Consider the following 24,438-nt stretch of genomic DNA (forward strand, 5'->3'; position numbering starts at 1 on the left):
AACTAGTGAATTTAATGAAAAGAAACACACTCACAGATATAGGGAACAAACTAGTGGTTACCAGTGAGAAGGGGGAGGGGGCAATATAGGGGTGGAGGAGTGGGAGGTACAAACTATTGGGAGTAAGATGGGCTCAAGGATGTATTGCACAACACGGGGAATATAGCCAATATTTTGTAATAACTGTAAATGGAAAGTTACCTTTAAAAATTGTATTAAAATTTTTTTTAAAAAAAGAACCACTGTTGCAGGAAATAGGACATCTTTAAGACTAAAAAAAGAAAAAATCCTTGCAGCAGCGGTATGGAAAATGGATCCAAGGGGAGAGATGACCAAGAGACTAGCAAGGTGGCTGTCATGGTAATTTAGGTGAGGGGATGGGGCCTGAACCAAGGCAGCATGGAGGGCAATTTGGAAGATATTCAAGAGAAAAGCAGAGGAGGCTTGGTGGCACTGATCTTATGGGGGGCGGCTGTTAATTGTGAAGGAGGTCCAGGTTTAGAGACCAGGGGGTTGTCACTTAAAAGATTATTCCAAAGCCACTCTAAGTTACTTTTCTGATTACAAAATTCATTGATTCTCTAAAAAACTCAACCCCCTACTTCCTGGAACCTCACCTCCTCCTGCAGGGAGGAGGGCTGGGTCAGAGAGGGCAGAAGTGAGTAAATGAAGGGCTTTGCAAGCCAGAAACCGCTTGAGATTTTCCACTTTCTTTACTCGAGGAAAGGAAACCTTAAGTTGCTCCCAGGTGGCCAAAACGAAGTCACGGCCCCTGGGTCTGATCTCCAGAGGAATTTCCCTAATGGCAGATCCCTTGACAGGATAAACTTTTCCAGAATAATCTGCAATACAAAATTAAGAGATGCTCAAACACATATACAGAGATAAATAAAGAATAAAAACAGAGAGACCGAAGCAAGCATGTCAAGGTTCTTTACCTGCAATTAACAACAAGCGTCGGGGGCGGGCGGGCGGGGGGGGGGGGGTGCGGCTGGGCTTCCCTGGTGGCGCAGTGGTTGAGAATCCGCCTGCCAATGCAGGGGACATGGGTTCGAGCCCCGGTCTGGGAAGATCCCACATGCCGCGGAGCAACTAGGCCCGTGAGCCACAGCTACGGAGCCTGCGCGTCTGGAGCCTGTGCTCCGCAACAAGAGAGGCCGCGACAGTCAGAGGCCCCCGCTCGCCGCAACTAGAGAAAGCCCTCAAACAGAAACGAAGACCCAACACACCCAAAAGTAAAAATAAGTAAATAACATTAAAAAAACAAAAAACAACAACAAGCGTCAGGCTGCCCAGTTCACGGGGTAAAAGAGCAAATACCCGATCTCTTTGCGTGCCTCTGCACCAAACCTAGCCCAGGCTTGCCTATCGTCGGACACGGGACGGTCGCTATACGGTCAGGGAGGCCTCCAGTACAGCCTTGGTAAGACTTTTATTTACGGCATTTGGTTTTTGGCGAGAGGCCATTCAGGACGGATGGCAGAGCAGCAGTGCGGTGAGATCCGATTCTAGGACCCTTGTATGGGCTGTGTCCTCTGCTGTCCTTCCACAGCGACGCCCAAAGCCTCACCCCCGCCCGGGTTGAGGACCTTGAACCGCCTCTCGGGGCTCGGCCTCAGCAGTCGGTGGCGAGTCCCATTGGTTCAGCCGGCAAACGCTTCGGGCGTCCCCTAGGTGTGGGCGCAGCCGCCGGCCGGGCCGCGGGTCCCGGGCAGTCACTGGGCGCGAGCAGTGGGCACTGCTCTCGGGCGCCCAACCCAAACCTTCCCGGGGATAGGCGGCCGGACCCGCGGCAACGCTTATCCAAAAAGGGCGTTTGTGTCCTCGTAGCCAGGTCTCAACCGCAACCCGCCCTGGAAAAACCTGGGAGCTTCGGAGCGGCCTCGGCCTGGGGGGAGTGGCCCACTCCAAGCTCCAGGAAAGGAGCTTTCCGCCGGGCTGAGGTCCCCTCGGGTGAAGGCGGAAGAGGGAAGACTGACGTGTCCTGAGCTGCCCTCAGATCGCCGGGAGGGCCCCCCACCCCGCTCCTTGCCGGGCGACGGGCTAGCCCGAGACTCGCGGGGTCTCCAGAGCTGGGCCGGGCCTCCAACCGTAGAAAGGTTCCCCAGGGAGCACTGAAGTGATCCGGGCGCGATGTTTTGCGGTGCGGCCGCAGCCGCTGCGATCAGGCACCGCGGCGGCCAGCCCCGTGGAGGTCGGTTGTCAAGTCCTCTCCAGGCCCCCCGCTAGCGCGCGGCTCTGGGGGAGACCCCGGCAGGAGCGCGAGGGCGGCTGCAGGGCCGCAGAGGCCGCTGGCGCCGCCTCGGCCAGCCCTTCCCGCGCGGAGAGCACCCCGGGGCTGCGGCGGGAAGGTGCCGGACGTGCGGGGTCGCGTGGCGTTGCCATGGAAACGGGCTGGGGCGCGTGGGGAGGTCCCGGGCAGGCGGGCTGCCGGAGGGGGGGGGGGGAACCCCAGGTTGGGAGGACTACATAGCAGAGGCGGAGCCCAGTGTTCGAGCTAGAGGGACATGCTGTGGTGTGGCGGTGGGGAGGTGGCCTCCTGAGGGAGGGTCGGAAAGGCCAAGGGGAGGAATTGGAGCCATTGGCTTCAGTTCAAAGAACCTGACCTGGGGAGTCATTCGATCCCTGGTTCCCATAACTGCAGGACTCCCCCAAACAGGTTCCGCTGCCTTAAGGATGACAGTCCTAGGCCACCCTGGAAGTTGGAGCTGCCGGTGGTTGCCACTCCTGCTGCTGCTGTTGCTGGGCACAGGTCGAGATCCAGGGGTGGAAGGTGTGACACACTACAAGGCCGGCGACCCCGTCATTCTGTATGTCAACAAAGTGGGACCTTACCATAACCCTCAGGAGACTTACCACTACTATCAGCTTCCAGTCTGCTGTCCTGAGAAGATACGCCACAAAAGCCTTAGCCTGGGTGAAGTGCTGGATGGGGACCGGATGGCTGAGTCTTTGTACGAGATCCGCTTTCGGGAGAATGTGGAGAAGAGAATTCTGTGCCACATGCAGCTCAGTTCCGCACAGGTCAGCCTCTCCACACTGACTAGAACTTAGCCCTCCCTCCCAGGACCTAATAACAGTGCCTTAGGCTTATGGTTTTCAAAGCACCTTTATGGAAATGATCTGATTTGATTCTAAGTACAACCTCATGTGGCAGGCAGGGAAGGTAGTATTTATTATTTGCATTTGGTTGATGAACATACTTGCTCAGAAGTAACTTCTTCAAGACTACATGGATAGTGGATTGCAGAGTTGACATTAGAGCCCAGGGCTCCTGACTCGAAGCTTCTCTGTTGGTAATAAGGTCCCAACTATCACACCTAAGTAGTCATTTTTTTTTTTTTTAATTTTTATTTATTTATTTATGGCTGTGTTGGGTCTTCGTTTCTGTGCAAGGGCTTTCTCTAGTTGCGGCAAGTGGGGGCCGCTCTTCATCGCGGTGCGCGGGCCTCTCATTATCGCGGCCCCCCCTGTTGCGGAGCACAGGCTCCAGACGCGCAGGCTCAGCAATTGTGGCTCACGGGCCCAGTTGCTCCGCAGCATGTGGGATCCTCCCAGACCAGGGCTCGAACCCGTGTCCCCTGCACTGGCAGGCAGACTCTCAACCACTGCGCCACCAGGGAAGCCCCCGTAGTCATTTTTTGCCATTCCTACCTCTTGGCTTCTTTAACTGGCTCCTTTACACGCTACCTAATTTTCCCTATCGTGCTTTTTTCTTCAGCAATTCCTATCTTAGGGCACTTTTCCTTAGTCTACTCCAGACCTTCCTACACCTCCCTCTCCTTCTAGGCCTTCATCCTGTCAAGTCATGCTTGCTCATTTCGGAGAATCCCAACATACTAGGGTCTACCAGTGTTTCTCAGCAGGGGGCTTTTGTCTCTCGAGACATCTGGCAATGTTTGGAGATTCTTTTTTAATTAATTAATTTATTTATGTTTGGCTGCGTTGGGTCTTTGCTGCAGTGCACGGGCCTCTCGTTGCGGTGGCTTCTCTTGTTGCGGCGCACGGGCTTAGTTGCTCCGCGGCATGTGGGATCTTCCCGGACCAGGGCTTGAACCCGTGTCCCCTGCATTGGCAGGTGGATTCTTAACCACTGCGCCACCAGGGAAGTCCTCTGAAGATATTTTTGATTGTCACTACCGGGGGATGCTACTGACATCTAGTGAGAAGAAGCCAGGAACGGAGCACCTGACAATTCATAGGGCAGCCCCCCACAACAAAGCATTTTCCAGCTCAAAATGCCATTAGTGGGGCTGCCCTGGTGGCGCAGTGGTTGAGAATCCACCTGCCAATGGGTTCGAGCCCTGGTCCGGGAAGATCCCACAAGCCGCAGAGCAACTAAGCCCGTGTGCCACAACTACTGAGCCTGCGCTCTAGAGCCCGTGAGCCACAACTACTGAAGCCCGTGCACCTAGAGCCCGTGCTCCACAACAAGAGAAGCCACCGCAATGAGAAGCCCACGCACCACAACGAAGAGTAGCCCCTGCTCTCCGCAACTAGAGAAAAGCCCACGCGCAGCAATGAAGACCCAATGCAGCCAAAAATAAATAAATAATTAATTTAAAAAAAAATGTCATTAGTGCTGAGGTTGAAACCCTGCTCTAATCCAATGCCTGGGGAGGCCTTGTCTGACTCCTAACTTGCTCTTTTTAGGTGGAACAGCTGCGCCAGGCCATTGAGGAACTATACTACTTTGAATTTGTGGTGGACGACTTGCCAATCCGTGGCTTTGTGGGCTACATGGAGGAGAGTGGCTTCCTGCCTCACAGCCACAAGATAGGACTCTGGACCCATTTGGACTTCCACCTAGAATTCCACGGAGATCGTATTATATTTGCCAATGTCTCAGTGCGGGACGTCAAGCCCCACAGTTTAGATGGGTTACGACCTGATGAGTTCCTAGGCCTCACCCACACCTACAGTGTGCGCTGGTCTGAGACTTCAGTCGAGCATCGGAGTGACAGGCGCCGTGGTGATGATGGTGGTTTCTTTCCCCGAACACTGGAAATCCATTGGTTGTCCATCATTAATTCCATGGTGCTTGTGTTTTTACTGGTGGGTTTTGTGGCTGTCATTCTCATGCGTGTGCTTCGAAATGACCTGGCTCGGTACAACTTGGATGAAGAGACAACCTCTGGAGGTTCTGGTGATGACTTTGACCAAGGTGACAATGGCTGGAAAATTATCCATACAGATGTCTTCCGCTTCCCTCCATACCGTGGTCTGCTCTGTGCTGTGCTTGGTGTGGGTGCCCAGTTCCTGGCCCTTGGCACTGGTAAGGTGATAAAAATTAATTAGGGATTTCTCTCAAGGGGTAGAACTAAGTAGGTAGTTTGTTCAGAAAAAGATCTACAGATCTTCTCTTCTGTCCAAGGTGAGGGGCAGACCTAAGGGGTGGAATGGCTCTAGCAAGGATGTGTATATTCTGTTGCGGGTTTTCTGGACAACAGAACTGGGGGATATTGTTTTGATGGAAGCCCTGGGTCTGGGAGAAAGGGGGCTGGCTGATTTCTCTGAATTTGCCGGAAGAGGGATAGGTGAGACCTAACACAGACTTTCCACTACCACGCTGCAGGCATTATTGTCATGGCACTGCTGGGCATGTTCAATGTGCACCGTCACGGGGCTATTAACTCAGCAGCCATCTTGTTGTATGCCCTGACTTGCTGCATCTCTGGCTACGTGTCCAGCCACTTCTACCGGCAGATTGGAGGCGAGCGTTGGGTGTGGAACATCATTCTCACCACCAGTCTCTTCTCTGGTGAGGACTGCCCTTTCCGCGGTGGGCCAATTTAGGAACTTAGAACACATCATGGAACCTGAGATAGAGTCAGAGTAAGGCTTTTAAGGGAATGAAAATAGGTAAAAGAAACACTAAGGAAACCATTCAAAAGACAAAAACTTCATTTCTTTTTTTTTGCATAGTTAAATATTAAGCCCTTGAAATGTTTTAGGCAACGTGATAAGCACTTGACATGCCTTCATCTCATTTAATTCTCACACTGACTTTATGAAATAGGTAATATTGTCCCCATTTTACAGATGAGGAAATTGAACTTCAGGCTGGTTAGGTAACTTGCCTGAGATTATACTCCTAAAAAGCAGAGAATCAGGTTTCAGACCTAGGCAGTCAAACTCTAGAGCCTGTATTCTCAACCATTACACTGAAATAACACTCTTGAATTTATCTTTTGAGACTCCCTTTTTGTCCCCCCATGTTTTTTTTTTGGCCACGCTACACAGCATGTGGGATCCCAATTCCCTGATCAGGGATTGAACCTGTGCCCACTGCATTGGAGGCGCGGAGTCTTAACCACTGTACCACCAGGGAAGTCCCTCCCCAAGCTTTTTTAATTTTGAAAGTGGGCCTCCCCACTCTAGCCTTTCAAGCCAGCTTGTCCTTTCAAAGGCAGTAGTAGTTTGCATTCTGAACCTCTTGTGTTTCCAACTGTTAAGTGTCTGATTTCTGTTCTACCACATTTACATTTGAACCAGGGCTTTCTGAAAACAGAGCCTTAATCAAGTGAATGTCTCATACTAGGAATCACCAGTGCCACAGCAGGACAGGCCCTTGGAGGCAGGTGGATTTGTGTCACTCTTAGATCATTATGTAACGGCTTGCTTAGATCCTTAATGATAATGGGGAGGGGAGGGAGTGTTGGTAAGCTAAGGAACAAAGAACAAGACATGAAAGGGTGGAGTCAGCCTGGGAGCAGGATGTTTCACTCCTCACGCCTTTAGGTCCAGTCTGATTGGGTGCTCCCAGGGATGTAGCTCCTAGTGCTAACTCTCCCTCTGGGGCCCATCCCTGCAGTGCCTTTCTTCCTGACGTGGAGTGTGGTGAACTCCGTGCATTGGGCCAATGGTTCAACACAGGCTCTGCCAGCCACCACCATCCTGCTGCTTCTGACGGTTTGGCTGCTGGTGGGCTTTCCCCTCACTGTCATTGGAGGTATCTTCGGGAAGAACAACGCTAGCCCCTTTGATGCACCTTGTCGCACCAAGAACATAGCTCGGGAAATCCCGCCCCAGCCCTGGTACAAGTCTACTCTCATCCACATGACTGTTGGAGGCTTCCTGCCTTTCAGGTATCCTCCCTTTATTCCATGGCCATCACTCTCAGGATCCTGACCTTAACTTTCCCCTTCCCTACTCACCCTGTACCGTAACCCATTGTCAGTGATAATCCCTGGTTCAGCTGTACCATTAAGAGTTCACTAAATGGTTCCTACTTTCTCCAACCAGGACTGAGCTTGAATCAGTTCAAATATGAGGGTGTCTCACTTGTGAAGCTCTCCAGAGACATTGCTCCTTTCACTGTCTTCCTAGTTTCTGACTTTGGCGACACCACGTGGGGCTTAAAACCCATTTGATTACTCATCCAATTTATCAAGTACCTTTTAGTGCCAGACAAATACAGTGGAAAATAGAACAGACAAGATCCCTGCTCTCAACCTACCAAAGAAGATGTTCTTGAAATGAGAGCAGCTAATCATAGGTAAAAGAATCCCCATCAAGCCAGGAACTCCAGGGCAGGGAGTAGAGGGGGCCCACTTTCCACAGTGACCCAGTAACATGGAGGGGTGGTGGCTGGATTTTGGCCTGGCCACTGTGCTGGCAGTGCACAGCCCTTTAATGCTGTGTATCGTTTCTTCTCTTCACAGTGCCATCTCTGTGGAGCTGTACTACATCTTTGCCACAGTCTGGGGTCGGGAGCAGTACACTTTGTATGGCATCCTCTTCTTCGTCTTCGCCATCCTGCTGAGCGTGGGGGCTTGCATCTCCATCGCGCTCACCTACTTCCAGTTGTCTGGGGAGGATTACCGCTGGTGGTGGCGATCTGTGCTGAGTGTTGGCTCCACTGGGCTCTTCATCTTCTTCTACTCAGTTTTCTACTATGCCCGGCGCTCCAACATGTCAGGGGTGGTACAGACAGTAGAGTTCTTTGGCTACTCCTTACTCACTGGATATGTCTTCTTCCTCATGCTGGGCACCATCTCCTTTTTTTCTTCCCTAAAGTTCATCCGTTATATCTATGTTAACCTCAAGATGGACTGAGTTTTGGGTGGCAAAACTATCACTCTTCTTTCCCTTTCTTCATGCCCTATTGATCTCTTACCAACATCTCTTCTGATTGAGTGACTGAGTTGTGTGATGGTTTTGTTGCCTTCCCCTTTGCCCTTTGGGCCTCCCTTCCCCAGAGAGGGCCGGGAAATTATAAATCTCTATTATATAAGGAGTATATATTTGAACTTTTTAAGTTGCCTTTTTTTGGTCCTAATTTTTCTTTTTACAATACCAAAATAAAATTTATTAAGAAACAGGATCCTGTAGTTGGAGGGTTTGGTCTGGATATAGGAACTCGTGCCCTGCCGTTAAGGGCACTGTCCCCTAGGAAGGCGGGTCGGCCGCGAAATGAACGGAACTCGAATTCTTCATGGAGCTGAGGAACTGTCGGCTAGCGGAACCTTCATTACCAGGGCCCTGTTTCCGCGGCTCAGCCGGCGCTCCGCCCAACGGAAGTGGCGGAGCCCGAGCTCTGCGCGAAGCGAATTGAATCACCCTGGTGACGGGAGGGGCGCGGAGCAACGCCCTTTCCGCCGGAAACGGGTTTCGGAGCCTCCACGTGCTGTCCCTCCCCCAACTCCGGCCCCGCAGCGGCGGCTCCCCTGCTGTCATGGAGCCCGCCGGCCTGGAACAGATCCTCCGGGAGCTGCTGCTGCCGGACACCGAGCGCATCCGCCGGGTATGGGGCCGGCGGGACCGGGCCAGGGCGAGCGGGGGCGTTGCGGTAACGGCCCGACTCTGACCCCCGGCTCTCCCCAGGCCACCGAGCAGCTCCAGATCGCTCTTAGGGACCCCGCCTCCCTGCCCGCGCTCTGCGAACTGCTGGCCTCGGCGGGCGACCCTCAGGTAAGGTTCCTACCCCTTCCTGCTGAGTTTCCCATAGTACGCCACATGTCAAGCCCCAGCTCCTGCCCTCGGCAACTCTCTCAGCACCTTCTTGCCCGGACCCTCACGTACCTGCTTCCTCGTCCCAGATCCGCCAGTTCGCGGCCGTACTGACCCGCAGACGACTGAGCACCGGCTGGCGACGGCTGGCAGCCGAGCAACAGGAGAGGTGGGCGGGGCCAGGGGTGGGGCGGGGCCGGGCTGAGGCGGTTCTTGGGTACCAAATACTTGCCACCTGTGTTCCAGCATCAAGTCTCTGATCCTGACGGTCCTCCAGAGAGAGACAGAGTAAGTGCCTACCTGCCTCCTCTCAGGGCCCTAACTGACTCTAGGCTGAGAGCTTCTCAGGGTTTCTGCCTTCTTTTTCAGCTCCAGGCTGGCTCTTGGAGGGCAGGGACTTAGGTTCTAGACCAAGGGTGGAGGAACGACTCTCAAGCTGTATTAAAGATGAAACTTCTTGAGCGTGGGCTGTGATGGTCTGCCAAAGCCGAGTTGGAAGACAGAACTGAAATTCAGCATGAGTGAGGTCACCCTCACCACACTGCACACCCACTGTGCTGCTAGTGTCCCTCTGAGACGTTGTCTTCTGTGTCCCAACTTGGCAGAGGCCCTGTTCGCACACCTGGAGGTTTCTCTCCTGGCCACCCCATGGAGGCAGGGCCATCGCATACAGGGAAGGGTACTGGAGGGTGATTGGGGGTGGGGAATCTCTCTTGTTTGCAGGCATTCTGTGAGTCTTAGCTTGGCCCAGCTCTCAGCTACCATTTTTCGAAAAGAAGGCCTGGAGGCCTGGCCTCAGCTCATGCAGCTTCTTCAGCACAGTATCCACAGCCTCCACGTCCCTGAGAGAGAGGTACTACCACATGGTTGGTGGGAGGAAGGGACCCAGAGGCTGGATAGACCATGTAAGCTTTTCCCTCTCAACCCCTCTTCCTGGGCAGATGGGGCTTTTGCTGCTAAGTGTGGTGGTGACCTCCCGGCCTGAGGCCTTCCGACCCCACCACCGGGAGCTTCTTCGGCTTCTGAATGAGACCCTTGGTGACGTGGGCTCTCCTGGGCTCCTCTTCTATTCCCTGCGCACTCTGACCACCATGGCCCCTTACCTTGGCACTGATGATGTGGTGAGATGTGGGCCCTCACCTTCCTGGCTTCCTACCCTCGGGCTTTCGTGTCCTCACCCTTGCGGGATGCAGAGCTACTTAAGATTCTTTCTCTGCTTTTTGTCTTGCCTAACAGTTGAGAGGGGATCCTGTGGGTGGCTTTGCCTAGGCTCCTGCTATGTGCAGGCTTCGAGGAAGCTGCCAGCTTCTGGGGCTGGAGATTAGGCTGCATCGTGCTCTCTGTGATTTAGCTCATCTTGTGTCCTCCAGCCTCTCGTGCGGATGTTGGTGCCCAAGCTCATCGTCGCCGTGCAGATTCTGATCCCTGTAGACGAGGTGAGGACATTCGGGTAGGAGCTCTTTTGGAAGGAGGGTGCAGGAGCATTCAGCCTGGTCCACTGAAGAAGAGCATAGTAACCCCGTGACTTCTCTGTCTGGCAGGCAAAGGCCTGTGAGGCCTTGGAGGCCCTGGATGAATTGCTGGAGTCAGAGTTGCCCATCATCACCTCCCACCTTTCAGAGGTCCTCACATTCTGCCTGGAGGTGAGCCTGGGGTCGGCACTGTCCCTGCTGCTTGTTCTGCTGGGAGTTTCCTTGCCGGTTTCTGATTCGAGTTGGTCTCTGGGCAGGTGGCTAGAAACGTGGCCCTGGGTGATGCAATACGTGTGCGTATTCTCTGCTGCCTCACTTTCTTGGTCAAAGTCAAGAGCAAGGTGAGTGCCTTCTGACACACATCGCCCCACTTCCATCTTCTTCTCCATCTCACTCTTGGAGCTTTCTGTCCATCTGGGGATATGTAAAGTACCATGGCTAAGATGTTCCAGGCTGGGCCTGGACTCAGCCCAGCTCTTGGCTGGGAGATTGGGAATCTCCTGCTGGACCCCCTGTGGCCTGGAAGGCTGGAATTTCTAATGTGAGTCCATCTTGGGAACAGATTCTCAGGGACACCGTTCCATTCTCCCTTTTAAGGCCTTACTGAAGAATCGCCTCCTGCCACCCTTGCTGCACACCCTTTTCCCCATCATGGCTGCCGAGCCCCCCCTGGGTCAGCTGGATCCTGAGGACCAGGATTCAGAGGAGGAAGAGCTGGATGTTGAGCTGGTGGGGGAGACGCCCAAGCACTTTGCCGTTCAGGTGGGATGTGGGACAGGGGCCGGGGGCAGGGGTGTTAGGTCGTTGGGGGAGGTTGGGGGGCAGAGATGGAGTCCATCAAAGTCTCCCTGTCCTTTTCCAGGTCGTGGACATGCTGGCACTCCATTTGCCCCCTGAGAAGCTCTGTCCCCTGCTGGTAAGTGTGGCTTTGTCCTTCCAGTGCTTCTACCCCCGGGTTTGCCTAGCCTCCCGAGCCTGAGGATGTCTGGGCCCTGGTAGGTGTGGAAGGCCTGTTGCCGCAGGAACAGGCAGGCTCGTGCTGGGGTTTCAGGAGAGTGCCATCTGCTCCCCTAGATGCCCATGCTGGAAGAGGCTTTGCGGAGCCAGAGCCCATACCAGCGCAAGGCTGGCCTCCTGGTGCTGGCGGTGCTCTCGGATGGAGCCGGGGACCACATCAGGCAGAGGTATTTGTTCCCCTGTCTCGGAGTGAGGGTGGGCCATGGGGAGGAGGACCACACTGCCCACGGCAGTCCTGGTCTCCGCTTGTCCTTTGAGCCTAGTCATCACTAGTGTCTGCTCCCACACTCAAGTGTCCTGGTTTGGAAGATACCCCAGCTGTCAGGGTCAGCGGGTGGTGCTCACCATCTGGTGGCAGAAAGCCTTGGTTTTCCCAGGGGAAACAGCAGAATGGCTCAGCCCAGGGATCTCAGGTCCTGCCCCTCAGACTCCATCCTCTTATCCTGCCCCATCCAGACTGCTGTCCCCACTGCTACAGATCGTGTGCAGGAGCCTGGAGGATCCGTCACAGGTTGTGCGCAATGCTGCGCTCTTTGCCCTGGGCCAGTTCTCAGAGAACCTACAGGTCAGCAAGGCCGGTGTGGGCAGCCACTGTTTCAGAGTCCCCACCTGTCCCAGAGACCAGCTTCCCCTCAGCCCCATCCCTCAGGCATCTCTGCTGCCATCAGTACTTAGGTGCGTGCCTTGCAGTTGAGCTGACTCCGGCCGCCTTTCTCCTTTCCCCAGCCCCACATTCGCAGCTATTCCGGGGAGGTGATGCCACTGCTCCTCGCCTACCTAAAGTCCGTGCCTCCTGGGTGCACACGTCACCTAGCCAAGGCCTGCTATGCTCTGGAGAACTTCGTGGAGAACCTAGGTGGCGATGCCCTTTGGGGGTATGAGGGAGGGGACGGGGCTGTCGCTTTGGCTGAAGGGGGCAGGAAGTGCAGCTCCACGAACCACTGCCCGTGGTGGGGAGAGGGATGTGGCAGGGCCACAAGGAGGGTCGGCCTGGAGGCAGGTAGGAGGCCTGGGTTGGTTGGTAGAGGGGTGCCCGTTCCCACAGGGCCTGAAGTGCAGCACTACCTTACGGAGCTCATGGAGTGTATGTTGCAGCCTCTGAGGAACCCCAGCAGCTCCCGGGCCAAGGAGCTGGCTGTGAGCGCCCTGGGGGCCATTGGTGAGTCAGAGGCAGGAGGCGGGAGCATGGGTTCACTCCGGGTGCCTGCGGCAGGTGGTCCCTGCTCACTCTCCAGCTCTGATTCTGTCCTTCCATGCTGCAGCCACGGCTGCCCAGGCCTCCATGCTGCCCTACGTCCCCACCATCGTGGAGCACCTGCGGGAATTCCTGTTGACAGGCCATGAGGACCTTCAGCCTGTGCGGATCCAGAGCCTGGGTGAGCGAGGGACTCCTAGGCGGGCTTCCCAGTGCTGGGGAAGGGCCGATGCTCACCTGTCGTTCTCGAGATCGCCCCGGGGCAGCACAGGTGTCTTCCTGCGCTCGCACCGTACCCAGGAGTAGAAGGGATTTCTGAATTCCCCCCCCCCCCACCGCCGCCCAGCTATCTCTGGTCCCTTAGGCCTTGGCCCTGCACACCTCTGGCCTAGTGCCTCATCCTGGTGCTAACCGAGCCCTTGCCTCTGCAGAGACACTTGGGGTGCTGGCGCGAGCAGTAGGGGAGCCCATGAGGCCCCTGGCTGAGGAGTGCTGCCAGCTGGGGCTGGGCCTGTGTGACCAGGTAGATGACCCTGACTTGCGGCGCTGCACGTGAGTGAGCCCTCACCCCGCCCCCACCCAGACCCCAGTCCTCCGTTTCTGGACCATGGGTTCCCCGGGTTCCCCCGTCCTGTCTGGCTACAGCAGGTAGGACTATAAAGCTTCCGCCTGTCTCCGCCAGGTACAGCCTGTTTGCAGCCTTATCGGGGCTGATGGGTGAGAGCCTCGCTCCCCACCTGCCACGAATCACCACACTCATGCTGTTGTCACTGCGTTCCACCGAGGGCATTGTGGTGAGCACACAGGGTGGGCTGGGCCAGTTGGGGACGGCCAGGGCTGGGATGGGATCTCTCTCCTGGGCCCAGCTGAGCCAAAGTCCCTGCTGTGCCTCCCCATTCCAGCCTCAGTACAATGGAAGCAGCACCTTCCTTCTGTTTGACGACGAGCGCGGTGGGGAGGAAGAGGAGGAGCTCGCGGAGGAGGACGAGGAAGAGGAGGATGACTCAGAGATCTCAGGGTGCGGAGGGTGCCATTCTGGTCTGGGGGATCCTGGCTTGGACAAGGGCCCAGGGCCAGCTCTGCTTCTACTGGCGCCTGATTGCTGCTGCCTCCCCACCTTACTCTAGGTACAGCGTGGAAAACGCCTTCTTCGATGAGAAGGAAGACGCCTGTGCTGCGCTGGGGGAGATCTCTGTGAATGCCAGGTGAGCATTGGCCTCTCCTTGGCACTGGGAACCTCTCCTGGGAGCCCCTGCCCCATGGTGGTGTGTCTGTCCACAGTGTGGCCTTCCTTCCGTACATGGAGACTGTCTTTGAAGAAGTGTTCACACTGCTGGAGGTGAGTGGGGCGGGGGGCGGGGCGGGTGAGGTCTGGGGGCTAGGAGCTGTGCCGGCCCTGCATGCAGCACACACGTCCTGCCCCTTCTCGTGCTGCAGTGCCCTCACCTGAACGTGCGGAAGGCAGCCCATGAGGCCCTGGGTCAGTTTTGCTGTGCGCTGCACAAAGCCTGTCAAAGCAGCCCCTCGGAACCCAACACTGCTGGTGAGAAGGCGAGGCCGGGTCCAGGCTGGGGCCTCTGGAAGCAGGGGGTGGGTGGGGAGGGGGCAGGGGCTGACCAAGGCTTCAGCCAATCGTGTCCCCAGCTCTGCAGGCCGCGCTGGCCCGGGTGGTGCCATCCTACGTGCGGGCAGTGAACGGGGAGCGGGAGCGCCAGGTGGTGATGGCCGTGCTGTCAGCCCTGACGGCAGTGTTGCGCGGCTCTGGGAGCGTGGCGTTGCAGCCCCCCGGGCGGCTTGCTGAGCTCTGCCACGCACTCAAGGCTGTGCTGCAGAGGAAGGTGAGGGGCCGGCGGGCTGCAGGGTGAGGAGGTGGCCCAGCCTTGGGTGGGGCTAGCCAGAGGCTACCAGTCCAGCTTCCCCCTCCTTCCACCCATGGAAAGGAGAAGGGGCAGGAGAGCCCAGACTGAGCTGAGCGCCCTCTTTCTGCAGACAGCTTGTCAGGACACCGACCAGGAGGAGGATGAGGACCAGGTAAGAGCTACGGGTGCAGACTGGGACCAGGCAGCCCAGTTGGTCTCCACGGGGCGGGGTGGACAGCGTGCTTGGCGTGGCTTGGGGGTACGGGGCTTGCTAAAAGATTGGTAGTGGCTCGGAACAACCAACCCCACTCCCACTAAGGCAGTGGGTGTTCAAGGAAGGCTTCCTGGAGGTGGGGATTCGGGGTAGGCTTGGATTGATAGTGGGAGTAGGACGACCAGGAGGGAAAGCTGGGCTGCAAACAAACCCAGCCTGGAAGGGGCCAGTCCTGTCAACCAAGGGCAGCCCTCAGGGAGACCACCTGCAGCCGTGGAGGAGTATGGTGGGAGGTGCCCCCAGTGTTAGAGCTGGCCCTGGTGTCCAGCCTCTGACCTGGCCCTGCAGGCTGAATACGACGCCATGTTGCTGGAGCATGCTGGTGAGGCCATCCCTGCCCTGGCCACTGCGGCCGGGGGAGATGCCTTTGCCCCCTTCTTTGCCGGCTTCCTGCCATTATTGCTCTGCAAGACGGTGAGTGCTCTGTCCTCTGGCTTCGAGCCCCATTCCGCCTGTGCCCCCTGTGCCCAGTTCCCCACTTTGTCCCAGTCCCAGGCTGACTCGCACTCCTCCCCCCACCAGAAACAGGGCTGCACGGTGGCAGAGAAGTCCTTTGCGGTGGGGACGCTGGCGGAGTCCATTCAGGGCCTGGGTGCCGCCTCGGCCCAGTTTGTGTCCAGGCTGCTCCCCGTGCTGTTGAGCACTGCCCGGGAGGCGGACCCCGAGGTGCGGAGCAATGCCGTCTTTGGGCTGGGCGTGCTGGCAGAGCACGGGGGTCGCCCTGCCCAGGAGTATCCTCGGCTTGCAGGAGGGGGCCCAGATGGGGTTGGGAGGGTGTCCCTGGGGTTCGGGATGGGAGCAGTCTCCCCGCGTGCCTGTTCCTTGACTGTGGACCAGACACTTCCCCAAGCTGCTGGGGCTCCTGCTGCCCCTCCTGGCGAGGGAGCGCCACGATCGTGTCCATGACAACATCTGTGGGGCACTTGCCCGCCTGCTGATGGCCAGCCCCACGAGGAAACCAGAGCCCCAGGTGAGGGGTGGGGGCATCAGGCAGGGCCGGGGAGCTGAGGAGGGTGCAGGGCTGGAGGCCAGAGTCGTCTTTGTGTTCAGGTGCTGGCTGCCCTGCTGCACGCCCTGCCACTGAAGGAGGATTTGGAGGAGTGGGTCACCTTAGGGCACCTCTTCAGCTTCCTGTACCAGAGCAGCCCTGACCAGGTAACCCCAATGCTGGGGCCCTTAGAGGGGGCTTGATGCTCCACTCTCATTGACAGGCAGGGTTGGCATCAGTTTAAGCTGCTCTTCTCGGCTTTCTTGTTGGTGTGCAAGGATTGGCAGCCAAGGCGTTTAATGGGAGAGGAGGGGCTTCCTCTCACCACGTAGCATTTTTCCTCAGGGAGGTTTCATTTCCACCCTGTGGTCTGAGCCAGAAGTCACAGCTTTCCTAGGCTGATTTCCTAGACCAGGCTCTTTCAGACTGTGCTCCATGGAGCCTGGGTCCTTTGGGCCACCCCACCATCCTTTCCAGTCAGAGCAGCTCTGCTTTCTGAATGAGATTTGTCTGCATCAAGTGGCTAGCTTTGGGACTCATGTCCCAGTGCTCTTGTGTCCATCACCTTTGTCTTGCATCTTCGCAGACTACTGTGTGGGTGGAGCTCCTGAGTGTCTGGGCTTCTTTTGGTCTTGAGGCCCTGATTTCAAATACCTTTGGTCACAGTCTCATGCTGTCCAAAAAAAACCAAAAAACAAAAAACATTACTACCACCCTGTTTCAGGGTTCTTCTCATGGTTCACAGTTGTTTGGCGTGTGTGTTAATCAGCATCGCTCAAACAGCCCAGGTGGGAGACTGCCTCTCTGGGGCTCCTACCACCCACCCCAGTGCTGGGGCCCAGGGGTGCTTCTGCCCCCGAGTCAGCCCTGCTCTCCCCACAGGTTGTAGATGTGGCTCCAGAGCTCCTGCGCGTTTGCAGCCTCATCCTGGCCGAGAACAAGGTCCCACCAGGTGAGGGTGGCAGCTGTGGGCAGGGCTGGGGGGAGGCGGGGAGCAGCAGGGCTCAGGGGGCCGGGGGCAGCTAGGGATGGGGGGCCAGCCCTCCCCAGACTCCTCCCCCTTCACTCTCCACCCAGACACCAAGGCGTCGCTGCTGCTGCTCCTCACGTTCTTGGCCAGACAGCACGCTGACAGCTTCCATTCAGCACTGGGCTCCCTGCCTGGCAACAAGGCCCAGGAGCTCCAGGCCATCCTGGGCCTCACCTAGACTGCGGGCTGCCGCTGGGCCAGGGAGAACAGAGCCTGCCCACGCCCGAGACCAGCTCTCAGCCCAGTTCCAGCTCACGCCTTACCAAAGATTCTGGGCCTGGGCCTCATACCCACTTGGAGTCTCAGCCCTACCTGCTGCCTTACGGGGGTGTCCCCTAGGGCTGGGTCTGTCGTGCCGTGGGACAATACAAACGGAGTCATGACACCATTCTGTAATAAAGGCAGTTTATTTTCTGCTTGAACAGTAGCGCTGGGAGCAGGAAGGATAGAGATCCGTGTTCAGCAGTGCGGCAGGACATTGTTTAACATAGCGGGTTCCCTGGCAGCTTTGTAAATTGGCTCTAACCGCAGTGGAATCGGGGCCCTGGCTGGATCAGGAGGCGCCCATATGGCTCCTCTTGTTTCACACAAAGGATCTGCTGTGCAGCAAGCACTGGTCAAGAGGGGAGGAGAGGGCTGGTCAGAGGAGAGGGTCCCTACAGCAGCCTCTGGCCTGTGTGTCCACTCCCCGCCCCCCACACAGGCACACACGTTCCTCGCTCACCCAGGAGCAGGTAGAAGACCCGGGCGGCCACCCTGCGGGGACTGAGAGGTGGCACCAGGCTGCTGAAGTCAGGCTCCCTGTTGGCCTGCAGCTCCCGTGCCACTGCCCTGTGGGGGTCAAGAACTGTGAGCTGAGGCTGCAGCGCAGGCCACCCACGGAGGCACGCCCTTCCTGGTACCTGTGCACAGCCTCCAGCGAGAGCGGCTCAGGCTCTGGGGGCAGCTCCACAGGCAGCTCCACAGGCACCTCAGGGAGCTCAGGCACCACGGGCAACGCAGGGGCTTCTGGCAGCTCCGCCTCAGCCCAGGGCCTAGGAGAACACGGGGAGTTGGGTGGAGCAGGGAAGGTGGCAGCTGTGACAGTGACGAGGGGCACACCCATCCTAGCAGGGGCTGCTGCTTACCACCGTTCTTCCAGGGGGACGAGGCTGATGCGGGGCTTCTCCTCCTCAGCCGCTTCTAGGGAGATCTCTGTCAGGGAGAGGGCAAGGTCCTGAGTGGGTTTGTTTGCATCTGAGCGGTTGGGATTTTGGGGCCACCTGGTCCACCTGGGTGCCCGAGCTGGCAGTGACTTGTTAAAAAGCACCCAGGGGGTGGGGGGAGGGGATGAAGAGTCTCGGTCTGTGCTTCCCTATGTTAAGTGCGCTGACAAGAACTGTCAGCAGTGGGGGCACCAGGTTCCTGGCACAGTGGTCAGGGTGGTGGTCTCCGCCGTCCCTTCTCCAGGTACTTACCTGAAGGCAGCATGAGGGGCCCACTGGGCTCCAGGGCCTCCCTCAGGACCTGGAGATGAGAGAAAGAGAACTAAGACCCCAAGCATCACAGAAGCACCGGGGGCAGGGGTGAAGCAGGCCTAGCCCTGAACCAGCCTGGCTGGGACCTGGTGCCCATGGCTCACGTGGGCAGAAAAAAGCAGCCTGTTGGAGCTCAGGCAAGGCAGGAAGGAGTGAGGGTGCCGTTACCTCGATAGCGCTCGGAGTTTCAGCCTTTCTCCTTTCCTCCTCAGCTGCCGCCTCCCTCTCAGCTTCCTCCTCCTCAAGCTCCGGGGGCGGCCTTCTCCGGAGTGCTAGCGGGAGTGGCTGGGCACAGTGGGTCCAGAAAGCCAGCAGTTCTTGGGGTAGCCGGCCAGCTGAGGACGGGGCAGCAGGGAGAGGGTTTGAGGCGTGAGGAACACCAAGAGTGAGGGATAGGGGTTCAGAGGATCCCACACACCAGCTCCCACCATTCCTCACAGTGAGTCGGGGTTCGGAACAGCTCTGCGGGGCTCGTGATCATCCTCTCAGGAGGCTGCACCATTGGCTGTGTGGTGGGAAAGGCCGGAAGCCCGGTTAGGAAGGAGCCACTGCCCCTCATCCACCTGCAGTGCCTTGTTCCAGGGCCTCTGGCCTTCTAGCTCTTTCAGGCTCATGCTCCTGCCTGCTCTGCTCGTTGCTAAAAGGACTTTCAACTGATGCCCTGGGATGTGCTAGGCGGGGTAATGAAGTGGTATGTGGGCAAACCCCCAACACGTGCACTTTGGGGACTGTTCTCAAGGCTCCCCCCAGGAGTTTAGGAGGCCCGACGTGCACCTGCCTCCCTCCATCCCTCCAGAGCCTGGGCTGTACTCACACACTCCCGGCAGTGGGCTCTGGTCTGCATTTGTTCCTGGAATTCCTTCCGGGGGATCTGGGTCTCCCGGTCCCAGAATAATAACCGGCGGCGACGGCGGCGGCGAGCAGGTGGGGGGACTGGGGGCCTCCTCCGCTGAGGGGGGAGGGGAGGTGGGAGCAAGGCTACCCGTTACTCCTTTCCCTGTGGTCCTCGTGGACTGCAGACAGGTCCCAGCCTGCCGTCCCTGGTGGTGCCCCGGGAGGGGGCTTGGGTGGGGCCTCTGGGAGCGGGTGCAGCTCCCACCCTGTATGAGGTGCCCATCCGGATAAAATGGGGTGTGGACAGGGGCACCTTTTACTAATTTGCTCAAAGGCCTGTGGAAGCTAGCAGTGGCCTTCGGCTTGGGGAAACTGAAAAGGGGTGAGCAGTTCTGGCAGAGGAGGGCGAAAAGGAGGCGGCTTGGAGGAGCATTACTCACCTCTGGGCTAGGTGGGGCTGGCAGACGCAGCTCCGGCGGGGGGGTTATCTCTGCAAAAACACTCGAGGTCCCAGCTCTGCCCCACACCCTTTGCCCTCAGAGCCACCCAGGCGAGATGCTAGAGAGTCCTCCCTTCAGCAAGTTAGAATACGGGGCCACTGTCTGCAGCAGCTGTGCAGGGACCCCCGGGAAGGACCCTGGCACGCCAGGTACTCACCAGGAAGTAGGACCTCGGGCTCCCAGCCTGGTGGCTTCAGCTCTTCAGGGGCCAGGACCTCAGCCGGAAGTAGCTCTGCAGCCTCCTCCACCCTGAGGGGAAATGGGCAAGAGAATGAAGATACCCTCCCAGCAATGACCCCTACCTGGCCCAGGGGTACCTGGCCCAGGGGTTCCTGCCCTTACTCTGCAAGAGCTAGAGGTGAGGGCGGGGGGACTGTGATCTCCCTCTCTGGGGCCAGGAGCTCCTCTTTGTACTCTGCGAAGAGAAGGTCAGCGCTCAGAACACAGAAGAGATGGGAACACTGCGCAGCCCAGACTGCCCGTGCCGGGGGTCTGACCATCCAGCACCGGGCGGGCCCTACGCGGCCGGATGGACCTGCCTAGCCGACGTTCCTCTAACAAGATGGCTTCCTCCTCCTCTGCGATCAGCAGGTCCAATTCCCGGCGGCTGACCTCTGGGAGTTCCCGTTCACCCTGTCAGGAGAGGGAGAACCAAGGCGAGGGGACTCAATTCCATTTCTGTCTGAGAGACATGCCACAGGGCTGGGCCAGACCGAGGAAGCCCGTGGGTGCTACGGCGCTGGGGGCAGAGGTGGGGAAACGGAGGTGGAGAAGGCAGGACTCTGGGGGCAGAAGGAAGCAGATGCAGCGGGGCTGGGCCATCAGAAGCAGGACTCGGGCCTCAGGCTCCATGTGCAGGGGGTCAGCTCACCTCAATCTTTAGCATACGTATGGGCTCCGCCTCCAGGAGCGTGATGGCCTCAGGAGACGGTGCAGTGATCAGAATCCTTTCTGGAGGGGAGGGAAGTCACACCAGCCCCTGTTTCTTTCCAAGTCCCACCACCCATGTGGTAAGGCAAAAGCATGGACTCTGGAGTCAAGTCCACCTGAGTTCTAGTCAGGCCCCGGCTAGTCACTGGCAAGCTGACCCAGGACACATCGCTTAACCACTATGGGCTTCACTTTCCTTATCTGTAAACTGGGGATAATTCTGATCTCATAGGACTCTTGTGAGCAGTGACGACATTATACACATACAGTGCCCCTCACAGGGCCTCGCTCCTGAAAGAAGCTCAAAGACAGTGATTTCCTCAGCTCTTGGACGTTCCTCTGCCTCTCACCAAAAAGAAGGCTCTCACTGCTCACCTGGCTCTATAGGAACTTCAGGAGGGATCTCTTCAAGAACTCTCTCTGGGATCACAGCTTCTAGGAGGTGTCGAATCTTTGCGGAGGGATTGGGGACAAAAGATAGGGTTCAGCTTCAGCGCCCTGCTTCCCCACTTTCACAACCTTATTCAAACAATGGACAGTGATAGCCCTTTATGCCTAAATTCTGTGGCACTGACAGCAGCATGCAGTGAACCCACTCACCATCCGGTTTCTTTTCCTCCCATTCCTGCCCCCACCCAATCATCTAGACTGTGTTAATTTGTCTGTGAAAGAAGTACTGCATCCTTATGTCAAGTGTTGGGCACAGAGGGAACAGAAAAGATTCTTGATCTTAAGGACTATATGGTCTAGTGGGGAGACGAGTTTGTATACGACCCCAGCAAGAGCCAGCCAAAGGATGCTGTACACCCGAAACTAGCACAACACTGTAAATCAACTACACTTCAATAAAAGTTGTTTTGAAAAACAAAATAAATTAATTTTAAAAAAAAAGAGTCAACACAAAGGATAAACAAAGCCCTAGTGATGTGCTGAGTTCTAGAACAACGTTTGGTTCTGGCCAGCAGTGGTATAAAGACTTGATGGAAAAGAGTAGCAATTGAGCGAGGACTGTAAGAGAACAAGGGGTGACCATTATGGCCTAGGGAAACAGCAAAAGCAAAGAAGTAAATGTGGCATCTTTGCGGCATAGGGGCCAGGCTGGTGTCTGGGAGCCAAAGATGCCCAGGGGATGTGCTGAGAGATGTCTAGGGATGGCTACCTCTGGACCAGGGTATGGAGAGCCCTAAATGCTAGTATTCTGGTGGCAGTGGGGAGCCACTGGAGGTGTCTTTGAAGGAAGGAAGTAATACTTTCTAAGCTGTAGGGGTGTTAGGAATGGACGGACAAGGACATGGGAAACCCAGTGCCGAGGGACACTGAGGGCGTGGATTGGGGGCTTGGTTCTTGGAATGGTGTGGAGACAAGAGCTGCCTCTAGGTTGGTCCTGCATAGGTAAGTGCAGCAGGCTTGTCTGGATGGGTCCACCACGGCAGCTGCACTGCAATGACTTCCGTGGGGCAGAGCTGTAGCAGGCTCCCATCCCACCCCCACCCTAGTGTCAGACTGGCAACTCATCAGTCTGAGGTGTCCAGGGGGAATGAGACCTACCTGAGGGATATTCAAGGGACTGGGCAGTCTGGGTTCCACAGACATCATCCCAAAAAAGGGGTCTGGAGCAGCTTCCAGAGTCTCCATCCTGGCCAGGTGATTAGGCAGTAGCAGGCTGGGTCTGAGGGAGAACGGGGGCTGTCAAGGACTGTAGGCCAAGCAGGGAGGTTCCCTTCCAAAGACTGGGTGGTCCCAGTCCCAGGGACACACTCACAGCTCAGTCTCCACCATATCAATGCGGATCCGCAGCTGGGCCCGGTGCAGGCGCTCCAGGATGTGCTGGATGTCCTCTGCGGGCAGGGAGGGCAAGATATGGCGCCAGCCCATGGGAGGACCACTCAGCTCTGCCCCACCTCAGAGCCTTCTAGCCTTACCTACAAGGTACTGGCATTGTTGAGAGTAGACCCGAATGACGCCGATCTGGAGCTGGGCTGAGAGGTAAAGGGAGAAGCGGGGCCGCGGCAGACCTGGCAGCGGGGGCTGCACTCGTACCAGCACGTAACTGAGGATTTCCTCGCTGGGGGAACGACGCGCCCTGATCATCACCGCTGCGCCAAAGACCAGCCCCACAGCCCAGCGTAATCCATCCCCTAACCCACAATGGCCCCAGGCCACTCTTGGCCTTTTCTGGGCCTTACCAGGTCTTCACCACGTTCACCTTCAGGTATTCGCGCTTCACCAACCGGGTGCCGCGCGTTGCTGCCAGCCTGGAAGAAGGACGAGGAGCGAGGATGGAGGAGAAGCCCTCAGGCTGGGATCCCTGGGCGCCCCTCCCGGTGCGCCCACCCTGGCTCAGCCCTCCCTTACCAGATGGTGGCGAAGCAGCCCGTGTGGCGCTGAAGCACGCTGGGATAGTAGAACATGGTCCCTCTGGGGTTGCACCCTCGTCTACACCACTCTTCCGTTGGGATCTCAGTCCGAATTCTTCAGGGCACAGGATTTTCCAACACCGTCGGAGAGAAGGATGTGGACAAGCGGCGCAGCGAGTGCACCCAGAATGCCAAATAAATGAACCGATAAACGATGGGTGGATAAACGATTAAGGGGATAAGTAAATGGAGACGCACACTGGATACACAGGAGCAGGGACACCCTCTCCGTCCGCCCTGAGCCGGTTCGCACGCTGCGTGGGTGCTTCGTACTTACTGGAGCCTCGCGGGTTGGGTTCCAGATTGGAGATGCTCAGCTCCGCGACGGGAAGCCCAAGCTGCGACCCAGACCAGGTCCGGAGAGAGAACGGGTGTCCTCCGCAGAGAAGCCGGTCTCTCGGCCTTTGCACAGCTTCGGCCCCTGCCCGGTCCCGCTGCTGCAAGGCTAGATCCCGCCGCAGGGAGCTCGTGCTCTGCGCCTCTCTCCTCATTAGATGGCGGCGGCCCCCAGAGCAGCCAATGGGGAACAGGGTCAGCTTGGGGGCACTAGCTGCGGTGTGCCAAGTAGGCTGCCTGGTTGGAGGCCACAGGGGGCTCCCGAGGCAGGCAGCGAACCAATGGGAAGAACCCTGCACACGCGCGGGGGGTGGGGTGGGGTGGGGTGGGGTGGGGCGGGGCGGGGGGGGGCATTGTGAGGTGTCCCGACCAATGGGCTCTCGTCCTCGCCTGGGCAACAGGGGTTCCTCAGAGGTGCTTCTCTTTGGACCAATGAGCGGGGAGCAGACCCCAGCCTCACCTGCGGCGAGCCTGGTAACAAGGGTGCTTCAGCTACCGGGGAGGTTGCGTCATGCCAAGGGCAACCGCCACGCCCTGTTTGGGGCGCCTGACCTGCGGTTAGACCTTGCCCTTTTCCCCAAATCCCACCTAGTAGCAATTGGTTGGTCCGCCTTTGTTCCCAGCCTAGGGCCTATGGTGAGCTAGGGAGGTAGAAACGGGTGTGAGGTGGCCTTGGAGCCGCCCCAGGTCGCTGGGGAAGAAAGACCTCACAGGGAGCAACGAGGGCACTGGCCGGGTCATTTCCTAAATTTGAACAGTTTAGGTTGTGGCATTCCTCACCTGGCTGTTTTCCAGTTGTGAATGTTTTCCTGGCTGAGACTTTAGTTTTGCTGGATGCAGGGCATACTTCTCAGCGTACAAAAGCTGTTTTGTCTCAAAAATTCTTTGTGTAATGTAAGTTGTATGGTTGTAGTTACAAATATCCCATTCCCCATGCCTCCTGCCTTTGCACAGCCATTTCTTTGGCCTAGAATATCCTTCCCAGTCTTGACGCCAGGGCATGCTTCTGCCTCTTTATTAAGACTCAGCTCTTCACACCATACACAAAAATAAATTCAAAATGGCTTAAAGACTTAAATAAGACATGACACCATAAAACTCCTGGAAGAGAACATAG

General features: G+C 57.1%; 3 protein-coding genes and 1 long non-coding RNA gene across 10 annotated transcripts; 2 read left to right on the plus strand and 2 right to left on the minus strand.

Moving 5' to 3' along the window:
- Positions 1 to 883: 883 nt before the first annotated feature.
- LOC137766885 (uncharacterized) lies at positions 884 to 9,100 on the minus strand. The gene is made up of 3 exons (XR_011074417.1): positions 9,025 to 9,100; positions 1,321 to 5,819; positions 884 to 1,028 (listed from the first exon to the last, which is right to left on the minus strand). It is a non-coding gene; the product is annotated as an uncharacterized lncRNA (long non-coding RNA).
- On the plus strand, positions 1,969 to 8,326 carry TM9SF1 (transmembrane 9 superfamily member 1). 2 transcript variants are annotated; one of them, XM_068547365.1, is made up of 6 exons: positions 1,969 to 2,194; positions 2,660 to 3,024; positions 4,654 to 5,275; positions 5,576 to 5,761; positions 6,815 to 7,088; positions 7,665 to 8,326. In XM_068547365.1, the coding sequence occupies exons 1-6, from the start codon at positions 2,134 to 2,136 to the stop codon at positions 8,056 to 8,058; spliced, it is 1,902 nt and encodes a 633-aa protein (XP_068403466.1). In that variant the 5' UTR covers positions 1,969 to 2,133; the 3' UTR covers positions 8,059 to 8,326. The 2 variants fall into 2 exon arrangements, with proteins under 2 accessions (XP_068403466.1, XP_068403470.1); XM_068547369.1 differs by lacking the exon at positions 1,969 to 2,194 and adding an exon at positions 2,210 to 2,351.
- Positions 8,431 to 17,209, plus strand: IPO4 (importin 4). The gene is made up of 30 exons (XM_068547356.1): positions 8,431 to 8,746; positions 8,827 to 8,913; positions 9,042 to 9,121; positions 9,199 to 9,240; positions 9,676 to 9,805; positions 9,894 to 10,073; positions 10,323 to 10,388; positions 10,494 to 10,595; positions 10,682 to 10,765; positions 11,022 to 11,186; positions 11,287 to 11,340; positions 11,499 to 11,608; positions 11,898 to 12,006; positions 12,168 to 12,297; positions 12,487 to 12,600; positions 12,704 to 12,817; positions 13,068 to 13,188; positions 13,319 to 13,430; positions 13,539 to 13,654; positions 13,764 to 13,841; positions 13,918 to 13,975; positions 14,074 to 14,179; positions 14,281 to 14,474; positions 14,626 to 14,667; positions 15,058 to 15,183; positions 15,292 to 15,500; positions 15,607 to 15,739; positions 15,820 to 15,924; positions 16,640 to 16,709; positions 16,835 to 17,209. The coding sequence occupies exons 1-30, from the start codon at positions 8,678 to 8,680 to the stop codon at positions 16,963 to 16,965; spliced, it is 3,237 nt and encodes a 1,078-aa protein (XP_068403457.1). The 5' UTR covers positions 8,431 to 8,677; the 3' UTR covers positions 16,966 to 17,209.
- REC8 (REC8 meiotic recombination protein) lies at positions 17,176 to 23,586 on the minus strand. Of its 6 annotated transcripts, XM_068547404.1 has the most exons (19): positions 22,924 to 23,586; positions 22,755 to 22,823; positions 22,491 to 22,633; positions 22,331 to 22,406; positions 22,117 to 22,237; positions 20,944 to 21,019; positions 20,510 to 20,589; positions 20,136 to 20,271; positions 19,981 to 20,053; positions 19,796 to 19,887; positions 19,579 to 19,628; positions 19,119 to 19,253; positions 18,743 to 18,809; positions 18,473 to 18,639; positions 18,245 to 18,293; positions 17,915 to 17,981; positions 17,690 to 17,821; positions 17,512 to 17,618; positions 17,176 to 17,400 (listed from the first exon to the last, which is right to left on the minus strand). In XM_068547404.1, the coding sequence occupies exons 1-19, from the start codon at positions 22,977 to 22,979 to the stop codon at positions 17,309 to 17,311; spliced, it is 1,788 nt and encodes a 595-aa protein (XP_068403505.1). In that variant the 5' UTR covers positions 22,980 to 23,586; the 3' UTR covers positions 17,176 to 17,308. The 6 variants fall into 6 exon arrangements, with proteins under 6 accessions (XP_068403505.1, XP_068403511.1, XP_068403496.1 ...); XM_068547410.1 differs by having other exon boundaries at positions 17,512 to 17,821; positions 20,178 to 20,271; XM_068547395.1 differs by having other exon boundaries at positions 17,512 to 17,821.
- Between the last annotated feature and the right edge of the window lie 852 nt (positions 23,587 to 24,438).

Source organism: Eschrichtius robustus, chromosome 1 (assembly GCF_028021215.1).
Source record: "Eschrichtius robustus isolate mEscRob2 chromosome 1, mEscRob2.pri, whole genome shotgun sequence".
NCBI lineage: Eukaryota > Metazoa > Chordata > Mammalia > Artiodactyla > Eschrichtiidae > Eschrichtius > Eschrichtius robustus.

Coding starts and splice junctions, on each gene's coding strand:
- REC8 (XM_068547381.1), bottom strand. CDS start 22,979: ATGTTCTACTATCCCAGCGTGCTTCAGCGCCACACGGGCTGCTTCGCC. Junction 18,294..18,472: donor AAACTCCGAGCGCTATCGAG/GTAACGGCACCC, acceptor TCTCATCTCCAG/GTCCTGAGGGAGGCCCTGGA. Junction 17,982..18,244: donor GCCCCTCATGCTGCCTTCAG/GTAAGTACCTGG, acceptor TCTCCCTGACAG/AGATCTCCCTAGAAGCGGCT.
- TM9SF1 (XM_068547365.1), top strand. CDS start 2,134: ATGTTTTGCGGTGCGGCCGCAGCCGCTGCGATCAGGCACCGCGGCGGC. Junction 5,276..5,575: donor GTTCCTGGCCCTTGGCACTG/GTAAGGTGATAA, acceptor ACCACGCTGCAG/GCATTATTGTCATGGCACTG. Junction 7,089..7,664: donor GGAGGCTTCCTGCCTTTCAG/GTATCCTCCCTT, acceptor TTCTCTTCACAG/TGCCATCTCTGTGGAGCTGT.
- IPO4 (XM_068547356.1), top strand. CDS start 8,678: ATGGAGCCCGCCGGCCTGGAACAGATCCTCCGGGAGCTGCTGCTGCCG. Junction 10,074..10,322: donor ACCTTGGCACTGATGATGTG/GTGAGATGTGGG, acceptor TGTGTCCTCCAG/CCTCTCGTGCGGATGTTGGT. Junction 12,298..12,486: donor GAACTTCGTGGAGAACCTAG/GTGGCGATGCCC, acceptor CCGTTCCCACAG/GGCCTGAAGTGCAGCACTAC.